The 17,821-nt window shown below is 44.8% G+C and overlaps 1 protein-coding gene across 2 annotated transcripts in view; it reads right to left on the bottom strand.

Annotated features, from left to right (window-relative positions):
* Window positions 1–13,773, bottom strand: part of TMEM87B (transmembrane protein 87B) — a 388,295-nt gene extending 374,522 nt beyond the window's left edge. Inside the window, exon 1 of one of the 2 annotated variants that reach the window (XM_085612119.1) lies at window positions 13,353–13,773. In XM_085612119.1, coding sequence (XP_085468245.1) covers window positions 13,353–13,568 — 216 coding nt within the window. In that variant the 5' untranslated portion in view covers window positions 13,569–13,773. The remainder of the gene's footprint in view (window positions 1–13,352) is intronic. The other variant, XM_085612120.1, reaches the window with a different exon arrangement.
* Window positions 13,774–17,821: the final 4,048 nt, after the last annotated feature.

Genomic DNA, 17,821 nt, shown 5'->3' with positions numbered 1-17,821 from the left:
CCCCCCCCCCCCCAAAAAAAAGAAAGACTGGCTAAAGGCTACTGGTTATACAAAGCCATTCTAAAAGGGTACTCTTGTACCATTCCAATACTTCAGAATGTGTCGGTATCCCTCAATTGTTGTTTTTTATTTCATTATTCACATTTTGAGTGTGCAAATAAAAAAATTATAAAACAGTCAGGGTAACGTTATGAGTCACAACAGTGAAACAATCGAACAATTCTGCAGCATAGTAGTATCCCTTATCTCAGGGGTTGTCTTATACAGTCATTCCACATCCACCCCTGCAGTGGAGCAACATTTGAGCACATAAATCCAGTTAGCCAATAATCCAAAATCAACAGTCTAGTGGAGCACAGAGCAAACAAGAGGGGGAAGCCCAGCAGCCCTGTATCATCCAACTATCACACTTCTTAATCACTTTACTCACCCTTCTCGCCACTGGAGTCATCTGGCCTCCACTACAGGGAATGGGGACCATCTGGTTCTGCTAGAGCACACAATGGTCCTCGATTACCATTTGAGGGGGCCGCAGCTGAAGTCTCGGGTGGAGTCTCTCCCAGATCTACCATTGTGCCCCCAGACTACCAAGTCCCTCTCCGCATTGTCCACTGAGCAGACTTTCCGGAGCGACAATCTCAAATCACTACACACTCCAGATCAGCCCTCCATTTACCCTGTATCGTGGTATTGGGCTGGCCAAGTGAATGGTGATGCGCCTTCTGGCTAGTACCAGCCCCAGTTGGGCAAGTCTGCATCTCATCTTCCTACCTTTTTTAGGGAGTAGCAACAGTCCTAGTAGGCAATGTTGTGTTGTTTGTCCGGCTTTTACTCCAGTCACTCTCTGGACCTCCTGCAAGATCTCCTCCCAAATGGGTCTCACTGCATCGCATGTCCACATGACGTATACAAAGTCTGTGGGGTCACCCCACATCTCATGCACCCAGCAGAACATGTTGGATAAACCCTATGCAGGTACTGCGGTGTCATGTATGCTTTATGCAAGTAGTGAAATTGTGTCAACTGAAATCTGGCGTTACAGGACCTTTCCTGCACTTGAGCACGTCTCCACTCTGCTTCTAGGGGGATTTCACGTGTCAGTTCCAATTATCACGAGCATACATTGCGTCAGTCTGCCTATGGTTAGTTTGGGCAGTATACATCCGGGAGATGATACCCGTGGTGGAGCCAGGATCCAACATCACCAGTGAGACGCAAGAGTCACTTAGTTCATCTGGTAAGGACGTCCATATCCCCCAGGCCATGTGGCACACACTTGCATAATGCAGAAACTGCCCTGGACCTATTCGAAGTATATCTCTGCTTCCTCCAATGTCATGAAGGTGTCGTTCAGGACCACAAATCCTGCCCTCTGAAAGCCACCCTCTACCCAGCGTGTAACACCCATGGTGTTTCGTATACGCGCGAACAGGTGCAAGCTCCAAATGGGGAGATTCTTAGCATATGCTGCTGGCCTCAAAACTTGAGTGCCTGTCTTTTCTCCATACTTGTGAGCCCTGCAAGACTATAAAGAGGATACCTGCTGGCATTCTGAGGCCTCTCATGAGTAGCTTGAGAAGGTCGTCTGCTGTAACCGATCCCTTCAGAAGCATCTTCTCCCAATTGGCACCATCTTCAAACCATAAAGAAGCATATTGGAGCAGACCAGCCAGATAGTATTAGGAAGGCTCAGCTGCCCTCAGCAAGGTCCAATTTTAAGACCTCTAGACGAACCCTGCTCAGTCTCTCTGCCCACACTAAGGGCATCAACAACCCATCAAGTCGTAAAAACAAGGAGTTCAGCACGATGCAGAGTGAGTTCTGCATAGTGTAGAAGCCAGTGGCGACTGGCATTTACAGAGGGTGTGTAACAAAACGAAAAGAATACAATTAACTTGCCTTCCTTTCTTCTAGTGTGAAGTCCTCCTACCTCGGGTGTCTTCTAGGCTAGGAAACTCCAGATGCAGGAAACTGCACTACCCAATGATCCTGTCCGTCGGCATGGCCAGCGGTATTTTAAACTGATGTACTTAGGTAAGCCCTTGAAAATGTGCCGACCTCCCACTTAAGGTATATGGAGAGACAACGTATGCCCGTCTCCCGATTGTAGCTCATGCGGTAGCTCCCAGCTCTTTAATCTTTTTACTGAGGCGCTGCACTACATCTGCCATAGTATTCCACACTGCTACACTGCCTTTTTGTACTTTTGCACTCATTGTATTGGCAATAAACAACTGCTGAAATACTTGATGCACTAGTTAAAGACATAATATCGGCATACTTTAGTCCGCTTCTCATTTCACTGCGAGGTACTTGCCTAACCATTCCCCCACAGTTCTTTTCCTTCCCCCATTTAATAAGAAATTACGAAGTAGCGGGATACAACAGACCGCTTTTGCTTTACAGCGAATTAATTATCCACCTGCTACAGCACAGCTCTTGTTTTCTCATTTTAAGAAATAATTATAACTTCACCGTGAACAAGATTATCGGATGCTGGTACACTAGGCACGCCGAGTTCTATTTACCTAACACTGCATACAATCGAAACGACAGGACTGTCGTACCTTCCGACATCTAAGGGAGAAATTTCTCCCTCTAGAGGACTGTGCACTTAACTCTTTCTGTTTCTCACTATCTAGATGGCGATTTCGTCTCCATTGTTAACTATGCTTGTTGATACACCCCTACTTCATATATATTGCTAACGTCCCTACCTTTATCAAACACGTTGAAGATTCACCTTGAGCACCAATGCCAAAGACAGCTGAGGCACTATACCCGACTTTTGTAGTAAGTGCCCCTTTCAGACATCCGTTCGCGGTGTCTTGTAAACTGAAGTTTCTTTCTTAATTTCACCATCGCCAGAGGTTCACCCAGTGGTCGTTGGGGGGTTTCTCTAACACACATGTACAAAGTAACTGTGTCGATATATAGTATCGCAGTATCAAAGTAGTAGGCTGAGTTCAGATCTGTTTAAAATTCTTAAAACTGTATGGTATGTTGTTTATGGTTCCAAACTAGCACTACCAGTGAATCGACCAGCTTGAAAACCTTGGATCACCTGTTTTGTATTTAATTAATATACCTTATTAATTCAGTTTCTCTTGTATATACCACCACCACCACAGTAGCTCATATTACATCCTGAAGAAAACCATGACACTCACTAGGTCATTGGCTGAAACATGTCCCATCTTAGCACAACACGATTGGGTCTAATGGTTCCCGTTGTGCCCTATGTTTTTTTAATGCTAGTGCATGGTTGCATGAATAAAGACATGTGGCAATACCTGTAGCTAGTTTTAATTCACCATATCACTATCACTGTGTCCCTCATCACATCTTGTAGCTCGCGTTGGGTTTTAGTAATAACCCTTCTTTTATACAAAACATCCCTGAGCTCCTCCCTCTCAGTGAGGGAGTTGTAGCCCGCACCATGACTAGGTTTCATGGTGCGTGGGGGTTCCCCAGTGATGAAGCATGCCACCTCTGGTGGGTGATGGAAGCCGTCCTTTAAAGGGACCCCTTCTTCGTTTCTACACATCTTCTATTCGGCCAACACTTCTTCCAGACCCGAGGGCTCCTTTGTGTTTTGTTTATTAAATTAGGGGAGTTTGTCCTCGCTGGTCTTGAAACCTCCTCTGCCCCCTCCTTTTGTGTTCCCCATCTTATAGATAAACACCAAAACTGAGGAGCCTGCTAATGCACTGGAAATTTTAAATGTTTCCATGTAGGAGAAGACCATCTTTCATTATCCCCACCACCCCCCATGTTTGACCAACCTGCTTTGCTAGACTTAAAACGGTTTGCTTTTATCCTTCTAAATAGGAGTAAAGTGCCTATGCTTCCCCTTTAGCATGGTTGAATTGGTTTATCCTTGATTAACATATTTAACTTGTCTACCAATGCTTATATTATGGAGCAGAAAATGCACCCAGGGACTAGAATTAAATGCCACCTGTGGTGATCTGCAGCACCCATTGGTGCCATCCACAGAAGTGGCCTGTAAAACAAGACTTCAGGCCTACCATGTGTACCCTGACTGCAGCAGGCTAAAAACCTGCTGTCAAAATAACCCTTTCTTACAGGTGGGAAACTTTTTTTTATAATGTTAATAACTCACTTCTAAGAACACAATATTGCCCGCAAGGTAGGGTGCTTGATGTTTAAAAAGAGGAACTTGTGCACAGTTAAAGTTGGAATATTCCTCCAGTGAATAGCACCCAAAAGCTCTTTTCAATGGAAGAGCTGTAGCTAGATCCTAGGAAATGTTAAATTACAGATAAAAAAACGTAGTTCTTTTTTTTACAGGAAACAGCTAGAATAGTCAAAGTCTATTTTACATTTTTATTAAAAATCCAATTCATTGTGAAGTTGGATTATTATCAAATATGTTTGTAACCAAACTTTTAGACAGTACATTTTCCTGCCTTTCCTTTACACTAATTAGCATTAGTTTGAGACAATTGGCATGCCAGTTCCTCCCTGACAATGGGATTGTGAAAACTGCTCCCACAATAGGAACAGCAACCTGGGTGTGGGGGGAGCTTTTCTTCTCCCTGCATGAAGGACTGTTGCAGTGGGCTCAGTAACTTCATTAAATTGAAAGAGATCAAGGTGAGGCCTGTCATTTCATAAGTAGATTTAAATTTGATGCTTAATCAGTTCACATTTTATTCCAATGGCAATGATAATCTGATGCTTCTAGGATGAACAAAAATCATGAATTTTAGTACCAGCGATTCTCAACAGTGCATAAGAGAAGCCCATTGATATATGGGCAACTAACAGAAACTAAACAGGATAAACATGAAGTTCCTAATCACCATTTCGGTCCTTAAAATAAATAGTCTTCCTGAGGGAAAGCAAGCCTTTGTTCTTCAGATTAACACAAGCAAGACTGCCTACAAACCCAGTGGATGGGAAGCTGCTCACAAAACTAGTTTTGGTGGACAAAGGATGGGGCTGGTAATTTCCCTAGTCACACCTCTGGGTGGTCCAAAGTCTCTACACAAGGGAGGATGGTTTCCCCATCGTTAATTTTTATCTGTATGGTGCACCTTGGGATTGTTTCCAGTAGGACAAAAAGGGAATGCTGAAAAAAGGTTCCTCCGTGGGAATTTGAATCTATTGGTTAGGGAGGAGACAGGGTAGTAAGCGCTATATGAATGCAAACCATTTTCCCTCTTCTATCCTTCCACTATTCTTGTCAATCCAAATAACTGACTACAATATCCACCATTCAAATTACTTTCATATTTCACTAAACTAATTCACCACTAACCCTTTCTGGGTTCCAAAGTAGTGTGCTACCCGCTGAAAAAGCACTTAGATGCAAGTACAATACAATACCCACTAGCTTATAAAACCCAAAAAAGGGATGTGAGAGTTGGCCTGGTATTTGCTGTCCACTAGTTAAAGTGGGCACCTTGTACCAGTCCGAACAAAAAAAATGCACACAGAGGGCATCTCAGAGATGTTCCCTGAAAAACGACCAGCTTCTGGTGGGTTCCCTGACTGGTACACACCAGCCTGCAACCATGAGACATGTTTCTGGACCGCTAGGGTGGGGGCCAACGCTTTCCTGAGCCCAGAAACAAAGCCTTTCCTGGGCAGAGGTGTTCACACCTACCCCAGGCCAGGAAGAGCCATCTAAGGCAGGGGAGCTTCAAAGGCCTGGCAACCTTTGTAATGCGACCCCCAAACTCTCCTGCTAGCAGGAGTAAGCCCCCTTCCGGTCTCCCCTCCCTTTCGGCGGGAAGACGGGCGGGAAAAACTAGCCAGCCCAGGAGGTGTGCCCACCTCTGCCAACCCCACCCCTCAGGTGGGGGAGGCGAGGTGAAGCCCACTATCCAGTGGTCGCCGCACTCCCCAATCAGGACTAGGGATTGTGCTCACTCCCCACGTGGGGCGAGCACAACAAGGGTGTAGTCACCCTAAGGTCAGTAGCCCATTGACTACTGACCTCAAGACCCCTAAAACGCCCCCTAAATTCAGTATTTAGGGGCAGCCCTGAACCAAGAAGGAGATTCCCGCAACCTAAGAAGAAAAAGGATGAAAGACGACGCCCAGCAGAGGAGACTAGAGAACAACTGACTTGGCCCCAGCCCTAACGGCCCGTCTGCAGTTTCCAGAGATCCTGCGCCAAAAATCATCTTGTCCTGCAGCGAGCGACCTCCAGAACCCCTGGGAGGACTGACTGCCTTCAACAAAGACCAGATCTCCTGTGAACAGCAGCCCTGTTCAAAAGAAACTATGAAAACAGACTGAGCCTGCTGAGGACAAAGAAACCCGATGCCTGTAACTACACCTGCACCCGTCGCCTACGGCCAGAGTTCGAGTGGCCCACCGGTACCAGCGAGGTCCCCCAGCGCTCCAGACTCCGAGTCAACCGTGGGTTGACCCCTCCAGGGCTCCCCGACGTCGGCTGCAGCCTCTGCACAGAGACCCCCCTGCCCCCAACCGCGAGTGGCCCGGTAAGGTGAAATCCGACCTCAAAAGACACCCCTGCATTCAGCCGCCCTGTGCCCTGGAGAAAAGAACCTGAGGTGCACCTACGTCCCCGAGCCCTCCAACTTACCTGCCTAGCTGTTGGTTCCTCCCAGAAGTCTTCCTGGACCGAGCCTGCAGCTGAAAACCAAAACCGAAAATCCCCATTGAAAACAGGGCACCCGACGCCAAACCACCACTCTGCACCCGGCCGCCCCAGTGCCACTGAGGGTGCACTTTTTGTGCCTACTGTGTTCCCCATTTGCCCTGACCTAAACCCTAGGAGCTCGGCTCCCTCAACCCCGTGACCTGCTTGCCAGCAGCCACCAAGTGGAGTCCCCCTATCCTCCATAGGATAACATCGGGCCTCAACACACTGCACCCGGCCGCCCTAGTGCCACTGGGGGTGCAACAACAATGCCTCACTGACCCTGGGAGACCCCCCCTGAGTCTTGCCCCAGAACCCTAAATTCAAAGATGGAATACTTACCTCGAAACCGAAAACCTGTTTTTCCTCATAGGATAACACAAACACTTTTTTCTCCCAAAAAGTGTGTCGACATTTGAAAACTAAGAATATTCCTTAAAAATCGCACAAATAACCGAACCAAATTTTCTCAGCTGTTTGCAGGAAAGGTCCCAGTGCTGAACCCAGGTGTCCAGCACTGAGTAAGAAAAGTAACTGAAAAGTAACTTAAATGCGAATTGAAATACAAGAAGATTCTTTAAAAATCGTACAAACTACAAAAACGTAATTACTTACCTGTTTTAAGTAGATGTCCCAGTGCTGAATCTAGAAGTCAAGCACTGGATTACAAAAGTAACGCAAAAGTAACTTACCTGCTAAGGGAATTTCCTCCCACAGGATAACATTGGTGATTCTATGTGAAAAAGTTTTTAAGTGTCAACTTTTGAAATACAATAATATTCTTTAAAAATCGTACCTCTAACTAAAACAAATTTACTCAACTGTTTACAGGAAATGTCCCAACGCTGAACCTAGGAACCAGCCCTGTGTTAGCAAAAGTCGCCTGAAGAGTAATTAATTGCATTTTTCTTTAAAAGCCCATTCATTTGAATGTACTATACCTGCTAAGTGTTACAAGCTGCTTACTTAAACTGTAACCAAAATCAGTACAAGTTATACTGCAATTTTGAACTGTGTTCATACAAGTAATTTACTACTGCAAAGTATTTATATGCTTACCTGTACCAGGCTTGCTTGGTTCTAGAAAAAAGTATATATTTTTTATACAAAAACAATTGGCCTAGAGTTCAGTTCTTGAGAGCGTGAATTCAATTGCTGACTGAGTGTGTACATCAAATGCTTAACACTGTCCTCTGATACTGCCTTACTGCTCGACCAAGCTACCACTTTAGAGAGTAAGGTTCTATCTAACTTTAACCTCTGCCTACCTCTGGAGACCCTTGAACTCTATACACACTGAACCTCACTTTTGTGCAGCAGTATATATAGAGCCAGTTTCTTACACTAGGGACTTATAAGGGTACCCCAGAATCCAATCTGGAGTGTACCTAAAGTACATTCAATTATTTTAAAGGGGAAAGCAGATAGTTGCTTGGGATCCTGCTATTCAGGACCCCGCTATTCAGGACCCCAGCCTAAGTTGAAAACCAGCAAAACACCAGGAAAAAAGTGGGGGCAACCATGCAGTCAGATTTCACCTTCCTACAAGGGACACCTCAAGGAAGCCTCCTCTGAGCACTTTCTGGGACTGCAGAATATCAGAAGAGGACTGAACTCTGCTCGCTGTATCTGGAGAGGAGTACTTAAGGACTGGACCTGCTTCACCTTGTTCCAAGGCAAATAAGTTGTCTCCCATGGACAGTAAGCTGAACTGCTGTGCGGCTACAAGGACAAAACAAAGCTGAGGAAACACAATTTCCTGGATTACCAGTTGCCTATTCCCAACTGGTTCAACCCCTAAATTCCTAAGAACATCCCCCGATAGCTTAGAGCCTTAGGTGAAGAGCTAAGGAAAAAGGATTTACTTCCACAAAGTTTTGGGAATTAAAAAAATTATGACTTCCCGCCACTGAATGACCAGGACCAACACCCAGAGCTGATCCAGCGATGGTGTGACTTTGCCAGGCAAAAGAAACAGGTTGTTTTCCTTGAACTTCTATGGAACAGCAACTCCCTGTCACCGAACCCTCAGTGAGAAGGGATCAGATCTCATGAAGCAGTCATTGGATTCAGCTTACTACCTTGCCCCGCTAGAACAAACAGACCCCGATCTCAGAGACTAAAGTCCCAACAAGAAAATCTTGAATGACCGAAGGCATGTTGGTTTGACCTCCGTGCTCTAGAAATTCAAATTTCACACACTCAAGAAATGTTCTCCTCTAAACCAATGGCTTTAACAGGACCTCGCCCAACTGACTATCTGACACTGTCAGACATGCCTGCTACCTTGCCCCACAGGAAGACTATTTCCTACATTGTGCAGACTAAATCCGAAAGTAAAATTCCAGACCGGAATGTCCAGCTGTGTGGCTCAGACTTTGGGACCCATTGTAGGTGACCTCAAAGCAAGCCTATCTCCCAGTCTACAACAATCATAACTCATCATTGTCGCTTAGTGCTTTTTGACACTATTTTCACTTAAAACTGTACAAACTCATATCTTTGGTTCCCTAATTACATTTTCTGTTGTTTTAGTGTGATTTTTCAATCAAAATGTTGTCTATTTTCCCACTTTGGGTTGGGTTTTTATAGTTTGTTGTTTTGACTTTATTACTGTTTGGTACTGCTTTGATATTTTGCAAATCGCCATAAGTTAAGACTGTCGTCTCTGTGCGTTAGCTATCATGGGGTTGAGCTCTAGTTAATTTGACTTCTGAGGCTCACCCTGACCAGTTAGTATTCCTATTTTTTTTGATGGACAATTGCCTATCACAAATAATACTCAACATTCTTACATCCTGTGTATGAATGATGCCTTTGAGTAAGCACAAAAAATGTTGTGATTCTGTTTGCTACAGTTTTACAGTATGGTTCCGACATGCCAGTGGACCAAGCATGTTTTTTTTTTCTAACTGACGAAACACAACATTAGTACGTAGCACTGATTCAATCCCTAAAATTGTCACATACGCTACAACCCCAAGTGGAAACATAAGAGAACCAAAATTCTTTCAGCACAGTTTCATGTGTAAATACAGCATGGTTAACAAGCATTAGCAAGGACAATAGATTCATTTATGAGACCTATTGGCTTTGCCAATGTTTTGTAGCCATGCTGTGAAGCTGAGGAGTGCAAAAAGAACAGATGGTGGAGGGAATACTGAACAAATCAAGCATTCACCGATCGGAATTCAATCCAATTTTTTTTGCTCGCCATGCCACCCCAGTTTGTACCACATCATTGGCAAATCAGTCTTGACTATGCTCCCCATGGGAACGGTCCAGCTCAAACTGCCAGGCCAGGTCCTCCCTGGACTGGAAACCAGCATCCTGGGACCGGTTTCGGGGTATCACCCCAGATCAGCCTAGCCCTGAATCCAGTGGCACAGTGAGCACGGGACCCATGTCTGCACATATCCTTCCCACTTAGGGCGACAAATGCAAAAGGAGCAGATGATGAGCAGTATGGCATAAAAGTGCTAACGTGTGGTTCCCGTGTCATTCTGTAGGCATGTGCATCCATTCGACCGGCATATGCATGCCTACAAATGAAACTGATGTTTTTTCTTTTTATTTAGGGATCTGGGATGGATCAGTAAATAAGGTAGCATGAATGTGCCTATTAACCCTTTGTGTGCCAAGGACGGCACCATTGACAAATGCTGTACATCTACACATGACAGAATGCCTTCCATTCTTACAAGGTGGGTAAATTGAGTACCATAAATTATGTAAAAGTACAGCCGCAGTTACAAAAGGCAGGCGTGTGGCTACAAAACAAATAACGTATTTGAACTGGGTTCCTGGTAGCATGTCGGCAACAAAGGCACTATAATTCTCTCACGTGACTCATTTTTTAAAATCAGTACTTGTTTTACTCGTTTAATCATTAATACAAACATGACCAGTTTTTTGGCTAAGAGCCTGAAAGGTACTCATTTAGTTGAGCTAAATTAAATAAAACAACCCGCTTGGGCCAGAATGTTCACGACTGAAAGCCATTGTGTGCTTTTTCCTTACAGACTCAACGTACATTTCTGGTGAATTCCTTGCAGGATTTCAATGTTTTTTGTTTGGTAAGCTACATGTGGAAAGCTCTGTGCTTCGTCAGCAAAAAATCGTATGGAAATAGAAATAGCGAGGTTTGAGGGCGGCGACTGAAATTATGTGAAGTCTATACCAACAAGTAAAGGAGGAAGGGCAATCCACATGGGGATGAACTTAACCTATGGGGGGGGGGGGGGGGGGGGGTTAATGACCATGTTGACTGTAGGCCAGTTTGGAGACTAAACCGTTGCATCAATGAAACCTTTCATTTCGAGCTCAGTGGCACAGAGTCGAAACTCTGCTGCCAGCAATACGCTTCAAACCCTTCCTTACAGCTTTGTATATAATGGAAGAAGTTTGCACGTTTACCACGGTGTTAACCTCTACTTTTCCTCTATGAAACTAGCTGTGTTACCCGTATGCGCTGGAAAAACCCCTTCATCCTTCAGCGTTGGGAACATTCAGGCTCCCCTGAACAAAATGCTTGTTTGCGAATCGTCTATTCTGAACAAAATTAATTGCCACACTATCAGATGACACCACAGGGGCAGATACCTACAAACACGACGACGCATGTTCTCGTAGCAGAGAGAAACTATAAAAGGAAGTAGTTAAAAAATGCAACGTGCCCCTGCAAACTCTGCCACGCCATATCCTGTTGATGGTGTGCCCACAAGCAAAGACTGGTGTGTGTTTAAAGGTTGGAAGCCCAACATTCGGATAACTTCCTTTGGAAGTGCATGTCATCAGCGGGGCAGGGCAGATCAGCCTTCCACTCTAACCAGTGCCGTAAACTACAAAGCAAAAAGGTTACGCAAAAATTGTGGCATCCCAAATACAAAGTGTGCATTACTTATGCAGAAATCTAAAGTCTTCCTAGTCCATGCATGAGTGCATCAGTCAGCCTTGATTTAGCTCTGCATTCTAGGGCATGTAGTTCCATGTATTCCATTATAAAACCAGGATTCCAAATCCCAGAATGGAAAGCAAAACACTGAGTGGACGAAGTGCTAAAGCATGAACTTGGAAAACGTGGGAGCTGGATTTATGAAATTAATTCATGTCCTCCTCCAGGATTCCAATTCTCCGATTTGGAACCTAGAAAATGCACGTTACGCGGGCATGCTTTACTCGAGTGAAAGGGAGTTGTCCACACACCAAAAGAAGCAGACATGATACCCCTCTAGCTGTAAGTAGAAAAGTCTCTGATATGAAATATGTGCATGGACCAACACCAAACTGCTCTCACAAAGGTACAAGGAGTAGGGGGAAATTCAGGTCATGGTAATACATATGTCATAGGGGTAAGCGCTAAATACAATGCAATACAATAGGCTCTTGTCAGGCCGGGTCAGTCCTGCTTTCAATAGGGAGTTCACAAGGGACTCTATAACAGGGTTCTCCAAAGCTGGTCCTGGAGGGCCGGATACATGCCAGATTTTTAAGATAACTACATTTATTTAAATGGAGATATGCTAAAAATGTGGCATGGAACCGGCCTTCCAGGACCAACTTTGGAAAACCATGCTTTATAATATAAACTATTGTTATGTATGGCTCTCATAGAGAGTCTCTATCGTTTATTTCAGTTTCTGAAATTCATAACTACTTGTTATGACATCAAAACAGTTGATAACAATACTGGCTATCAGCTTCCAGGCCAGGTGACAAGCCTCCCTGAGAGCCCGTCAGAGCAGTTCCAATTACCTGCTTTGACTGAAAGCAGAAAGTACAACTGCAGGAGGGGGAAGGAAGGCAGGGAAGCTAGTGGGTTTTATTAACGACAGCAGGTAAGATATTTTTCACATTTGCATCAGGGAGGAAATGGCATATTATGTATAGCTCTCCCATTATCCCCTGCACAGTAGCTGAAGGAAGGGACAAACGACTTTGGGGAGACCATAAGGCCATACAAAACATAAAATTGCCCTTGTGTAATATAACTGGTACTCATGTAAAGCACTCAAATAACTTCGGGTCACATAACGGGATATAAATATATATACATACACAGTGCTTTAAATGCGCCAATACTGTCCGAGAGGGAGAGTACTGGCACTTCTCAAGAGCAATGCAATACTTTTAATTGGAGAGTACTGGCACTTTTCATAAACAAGCAGTTACCTGCACTACTATTTTTCCATTTCAAGCAATATATATATAAGTACGGAGATGTTTTTCACCTCGTGGTTCTGGTGACATCATGGACAACTCGAGCTTCGATCTCCTTGTTTATTTGAGGTCATTCAGAACCCCTCGGGGGAAAAACATTCCTGTGATTCACTGTTACCTATACATATTTCTACATATCAACTGATCATTAAAAGTACATGAAATAAAATAAAACTAAATACACAGCTCCTATTATACCTGAGGCAACGTAGGATGCCTTATAGGATGAACATTAGCATGTAACCACCTCTTTCTTGATCACTTGACTGTAAACAACTATTTGGCAGAGCGTGGAGATAACGGAGATGGGCAACCTCTCCTATACCCTGGTGCCCTGACAGAGCGGGGGACATCCACAGTTGGAAGGCAACCACAGGTTCCACAATGCATTTTAAATAAACGCTGCTTTGGTAAAGCAGCGACGGAAACATTCCTTAACATTCGGCTGCCAGCAGCGCTTGTCACTTCTGCCTCGCTCCACAGTGGGACTTACGTTATCCAGGGACACCGTCCAAACCCCGGGCTCGGGAACGGCTAGCACCGATGCGAAACTGCAGCACAGCAGTAGCAGGAATCGTAGCCAGTGGGACGCTGGAGCCAGGCGGGAGTTGGCCGCCATGATGGTGACCTGGCTACTAGCTCCGTTACTGCATCGGACCAGGGCCAGCTCCAGCTCACCTGCACCACTCCCCCATCGTGACGTCACCATCTCACTGCCACCTGAGCAGCGTGACGTCGTTGTGTGCCACCCGCTGTCCACCTTCGATTGCCCCTCTCAGCCTCTGCGGGCTGGTATGATCAGCAACAGAATAGCGGCGTGGCTGCAACTGGGAGTGAAAAAGGCTAATGCATGCGATACTCATCAGGCCACAGTGTTGTTGGAACTAGGTACTCTGGATGGATGGCGATAGAGAAGAGTAGGCGTGGCTTTACGATGGCCACGGTTACGCCAGGCAAAATAAAAAGGATTTGCCTGGAGCTAAGATGGTCGCTGCCGTGATCAGACCACGCCCCCATCAAACTTCTATGGAGCACATAACTGATCTCATCGTTTTATTTTATTTTATTTAGTGCATTTTTATAAAGCGCTGACATTACCCGAAGGTGTCAGAGCGATGTACAATAGAGCTAGTTACGTTACAAGAGAAAAGTGGTACAAAATAGAACATTACAAAGAACAAGCATTTGCAATGCAATAGGTCTCGCATTTACGCTTGTTTGAGCTATTGACTTTGCTAATAACAATGCCTTTTATTTTTGTTTTTGTTTTAAAAAGCAATTGGCATTGTAAATGACATTGTCTTTTATTTCTGTTTTTATTTGTAAAATATAAATAAAAGGCATTATTATTTACTATGCCAATATCTTAAGCTCTTGTAAATGGGAGACATATTGTATTGCATTTATGCGAGTTTGAGTTTTTGGCATCGTTAATGACAATGCCTTTTCTTAATGGTTTTGTTTGTAAACAACATAAATAAAAGGCATTTAGAATGCCAATAGCTTAAAGTCATGTAAGGATTGATTCCAGTCTCAGAAAGATCACAAGTGGATTACTATCTAAACTTCGTTTTGGTGGTGTTTTGGGAACAGAGAATGGAAGGAGATAGAGGATAAGGGGGAAAAATATAGCTTAGGTCAGTCGTGTTACATGGCAAGGCTGTTAGTGCTTCACAAATTGCAAACAAGTAAATAAGACTCAGTTTCAGCTTAAAACCATCTGTTTTGATTTGGAACGGGAGGGAAGGATAATGTCAAATTCAACATAGACTGTTATTCAACAACTGTTTTCAATTTCAGAAGACTAGGCGCTTTATCTTCCTCAAATGTCCCCAAACATTTCCTACTCAATCCCTTACCATGCCAAGTAGAAACTGCCTTGAAAGCATAACCTTTACCGGATACATGCATGAATAGCTCATCCAGCAAAAGTTTTTGTCATTGTATTCTGGGGCCTGTAGTTCTATCTCGATCATTATAAAATAAGGACTACAATCCACAGAATGCAAAGCAACAAAAAAAATTGTCCTGGAAGACTTACACACATATGGCCTTGGAAATTTGAGAGCTCTGATTAATTATTCCTCTTGTTTCTTTGAGAGGTGCAGCTTATGTGATTGTTGGGCATCCCTACACACGCTGTACAATAACAGTGCGCTAGCCCCACAACACTGGCGTATGAACGTGCATGTTTGTAGCATGAGAATGTAAACACACCCTGGTCACTAGAGTTTAAGAGAGCATGGTGCACCCAAACCAGGGATCAAGCTCTGAAAAGGCAGTAGGGCAAGTTCGCCCCAACACCCACCACCAATATTGACTTTTTTGTTTACATTTTGTGATTGCGAAGACCTGTGTTTTAAAACAAAGTAATGCAGATTTGTTTTTAAACATAGTACAAAAATACATACACTTCCTGAATCTGGAAATCAAGGCAAATGTTTGATTATAGTGGCTGGCGAGTAACTACAACCCCGGGCTGCTTTTATTTTAGTGTTGGGATTCAATGATAAACACGCGCGAAACCTCCCGGGCATATGTTTTATGCGAAGGAAGCCTGACAGTGCCAGCAGCAGCTCCCGAGCGTAGTGACACACTGCCTGATCTCAATAACCTGGAGCAAGCAATCCCCCCAAAAAATAAATGTAAAAAAGCAAAGAAAAAACAGAAAAGCAAACTAATGAACTGATGTTCTTCTCACCCACGCCGTATGTTTCCTGTTTCTTGGTGGGGACCCATGGAGTCATTTTTAGAGAGCGCTTCGATGGGGTACACCTTCCTTTGGAAGCGGTATCTGGGGGTTACTGACCCCCCCCTGAATCCCCTTGCTTCCCGTCACACAAGTTCAGGCAGGCTGGGCGGCGGAACAGGCAGGAAGCTGCACTCTTCTAAGTGGCCATTTTCGATTTCTCTGGCCAGCAGCAGAAAACATTGTTGCCAAGACACCATGCGTGGCTTTTGCACTGCTGCCGGAGAGAGGCGAGCTCAGGAGTCCAATGGGCCTAAGAGCTGCTTGGCAGTGGGTCCTTGCAGGCAGTAGAGCCGAGGATCCCACTCTAGAAGGGAGCAGAGTTGCGGGTTCTACGGCTCGGAGTGGGAGGAAGCTTATACCTGGCAGAAGAGATGGGAGGAAGGTCGGCTACGGCCTCTGGGAAGGAATGAAACTCAGGGGCGGCTGGGTTCCGAAGAACAGCTGGGGCGGACACAACCAGCTAGCGTGACACGTGTTTCTGAAATACTGTAAGATCATAGTAAAATAAATAACACATAGGGAGGATGTTGACCTAGTGTCTAAAACTACATGGTTACTGACATGCTGACCTTAAATGAAAAGAAAAAACATGAACAGCTTGTTCTTAGACTTAAATGGCTCTTTTATTAATCAGCACGTCATAGTTTCTTTGATCACCAGCACGCTAGGTTCATTCTGTGTGAGGGGCGAGCCCCGATATTGATTTTGCGTTGTGGGGAGCTCTGCGGCAAAGGCAGTCGCCTCTGGAAGCTCACTGTGCCCCGTAGAAGCAGTCTGGATCTACAGCGCTGCCCGGCAGGCATGTAATTTAAAGGCTGGTGGAAGCGCTGCCCGGGTATTCAGCCCTGTGATCTATAGGCGAGAGCGCTGTGGGTGCACGCATTTACCAAAGGGCTTTCAATGAGTGGTCTTAAAAGTACACGGCGACCAGACTAAGCGGTACAACCACAGGGCTCCATCGCGCTTTCACTTTAATAAAACAAAAGCAGCTGCTTGTTTATATTTCCATCGTGTTTTCACTTTAGTGAAAGCGCGATGTAAAAAATGGTCGCGCGGCTGCTTTTGAAAAAGACGAATGAAATAAAATAGTGCATACTCCACAGATAAAGCCACCTTGTATTTTTCCGCAAGTAAAAGATCAAATCCGGATGGGCGGAGCTGAATGGAGACAGGGCGGTGAAAGCGCGATGCAAAAAATGATCACTTGGCTGCCTTTGAAAAAGACGAATGAAATAAAATAGTGCATACTCCACAGATAAAGCCACCTTGTATTTTTCCGCCAGTAAAAGATCAAATCCCGATGGGCGGAGCTCAATAGAGACAGGGCGCTAACAACAGCCCCTGATCCTGAATCAGATGCTTGCATTTAACATAAATGATGACCTTAGCCAATCATAACGATTGGCGGGGCTTCGAGTCCTTTACTAAAACTCTTCTACCCCAATATGTCTCGCAGAGCGAGGAGTGCATGCTTGCTCCAGCACTAGGTCTGCGAGACCTAAAAACAGGAGACTAAAAATAAAGGGTACACAAACACAAAATCCAACACAGCACGCAGGGGTGAGGAATGTACAGGAAAAAATACAAATTTACAATGAAGAGCGAACTTCCAAGAGGGGCCTGAGAATGAAAGTATTAGTTCTGAAAGTATTTTTGGAAGAGAAGAGATTTGAGATCAAATTTGAAGATCCGAGTAGAGGAGGTGGCACGGAGCAATGTGGGAAGTGAGTTCCAGATTCTCACCGCATTGCCTGAGAAGGATTGCGCCATCGATCTTTCCCTTTTGAAGACGGGGGGCTCAAGCAGAAGCTTTTCCGCATTGCGAGAGTGTCGAGAGCCTCCGGACAATTTACATTTATTTGCCAGGTAACGAGGGGAGGACGTGTGCAAGGCTTTGTGTGTGATGCAGGAAGTTTTGTAAATAGATCTTGCCTCGATCGGAAGCCATCGAAGAGAGGACAGGATAAGAGTGACGTGGTCGCTTCGTTTAGACCCTGAAATGAAGCGAGCTGCTGAATGGAGGATGGATTTGAGAGGGGAAAGGTGGGATTTGGGTAGGCCCGTCAGAAGAGAAATGCAATAATCTAGTCTTGCGAGAACCAGCGATTGTACCAAGGTTTTAAGTCTTTCTCTGGAAAGAACCGACGGATCCCTCACTGGTACCGTGCTTTCCTGGCAATAGAGTTGATGTGGGAGATTAGGTTGAGTCT

Source organism: Triturus cristatus, chromosome 6 (genome assembly GCF_964204655.1).
Source record: "Triturus cristatus chromosome 6, aTriCri1.1, whole genome shotgun sequence".
NCBI classification, from domain to species: domain Eukaryota; kingdom Metazoa; phylum Chordata; class Amphibia; order Caudata; family Salamandridae; genus Triturus; species Triturus cristatus.
Note: the sequence above shows the minus strand (reverse complement) of the source record. Positions and strands in the feature narration are given on the sequence as shown.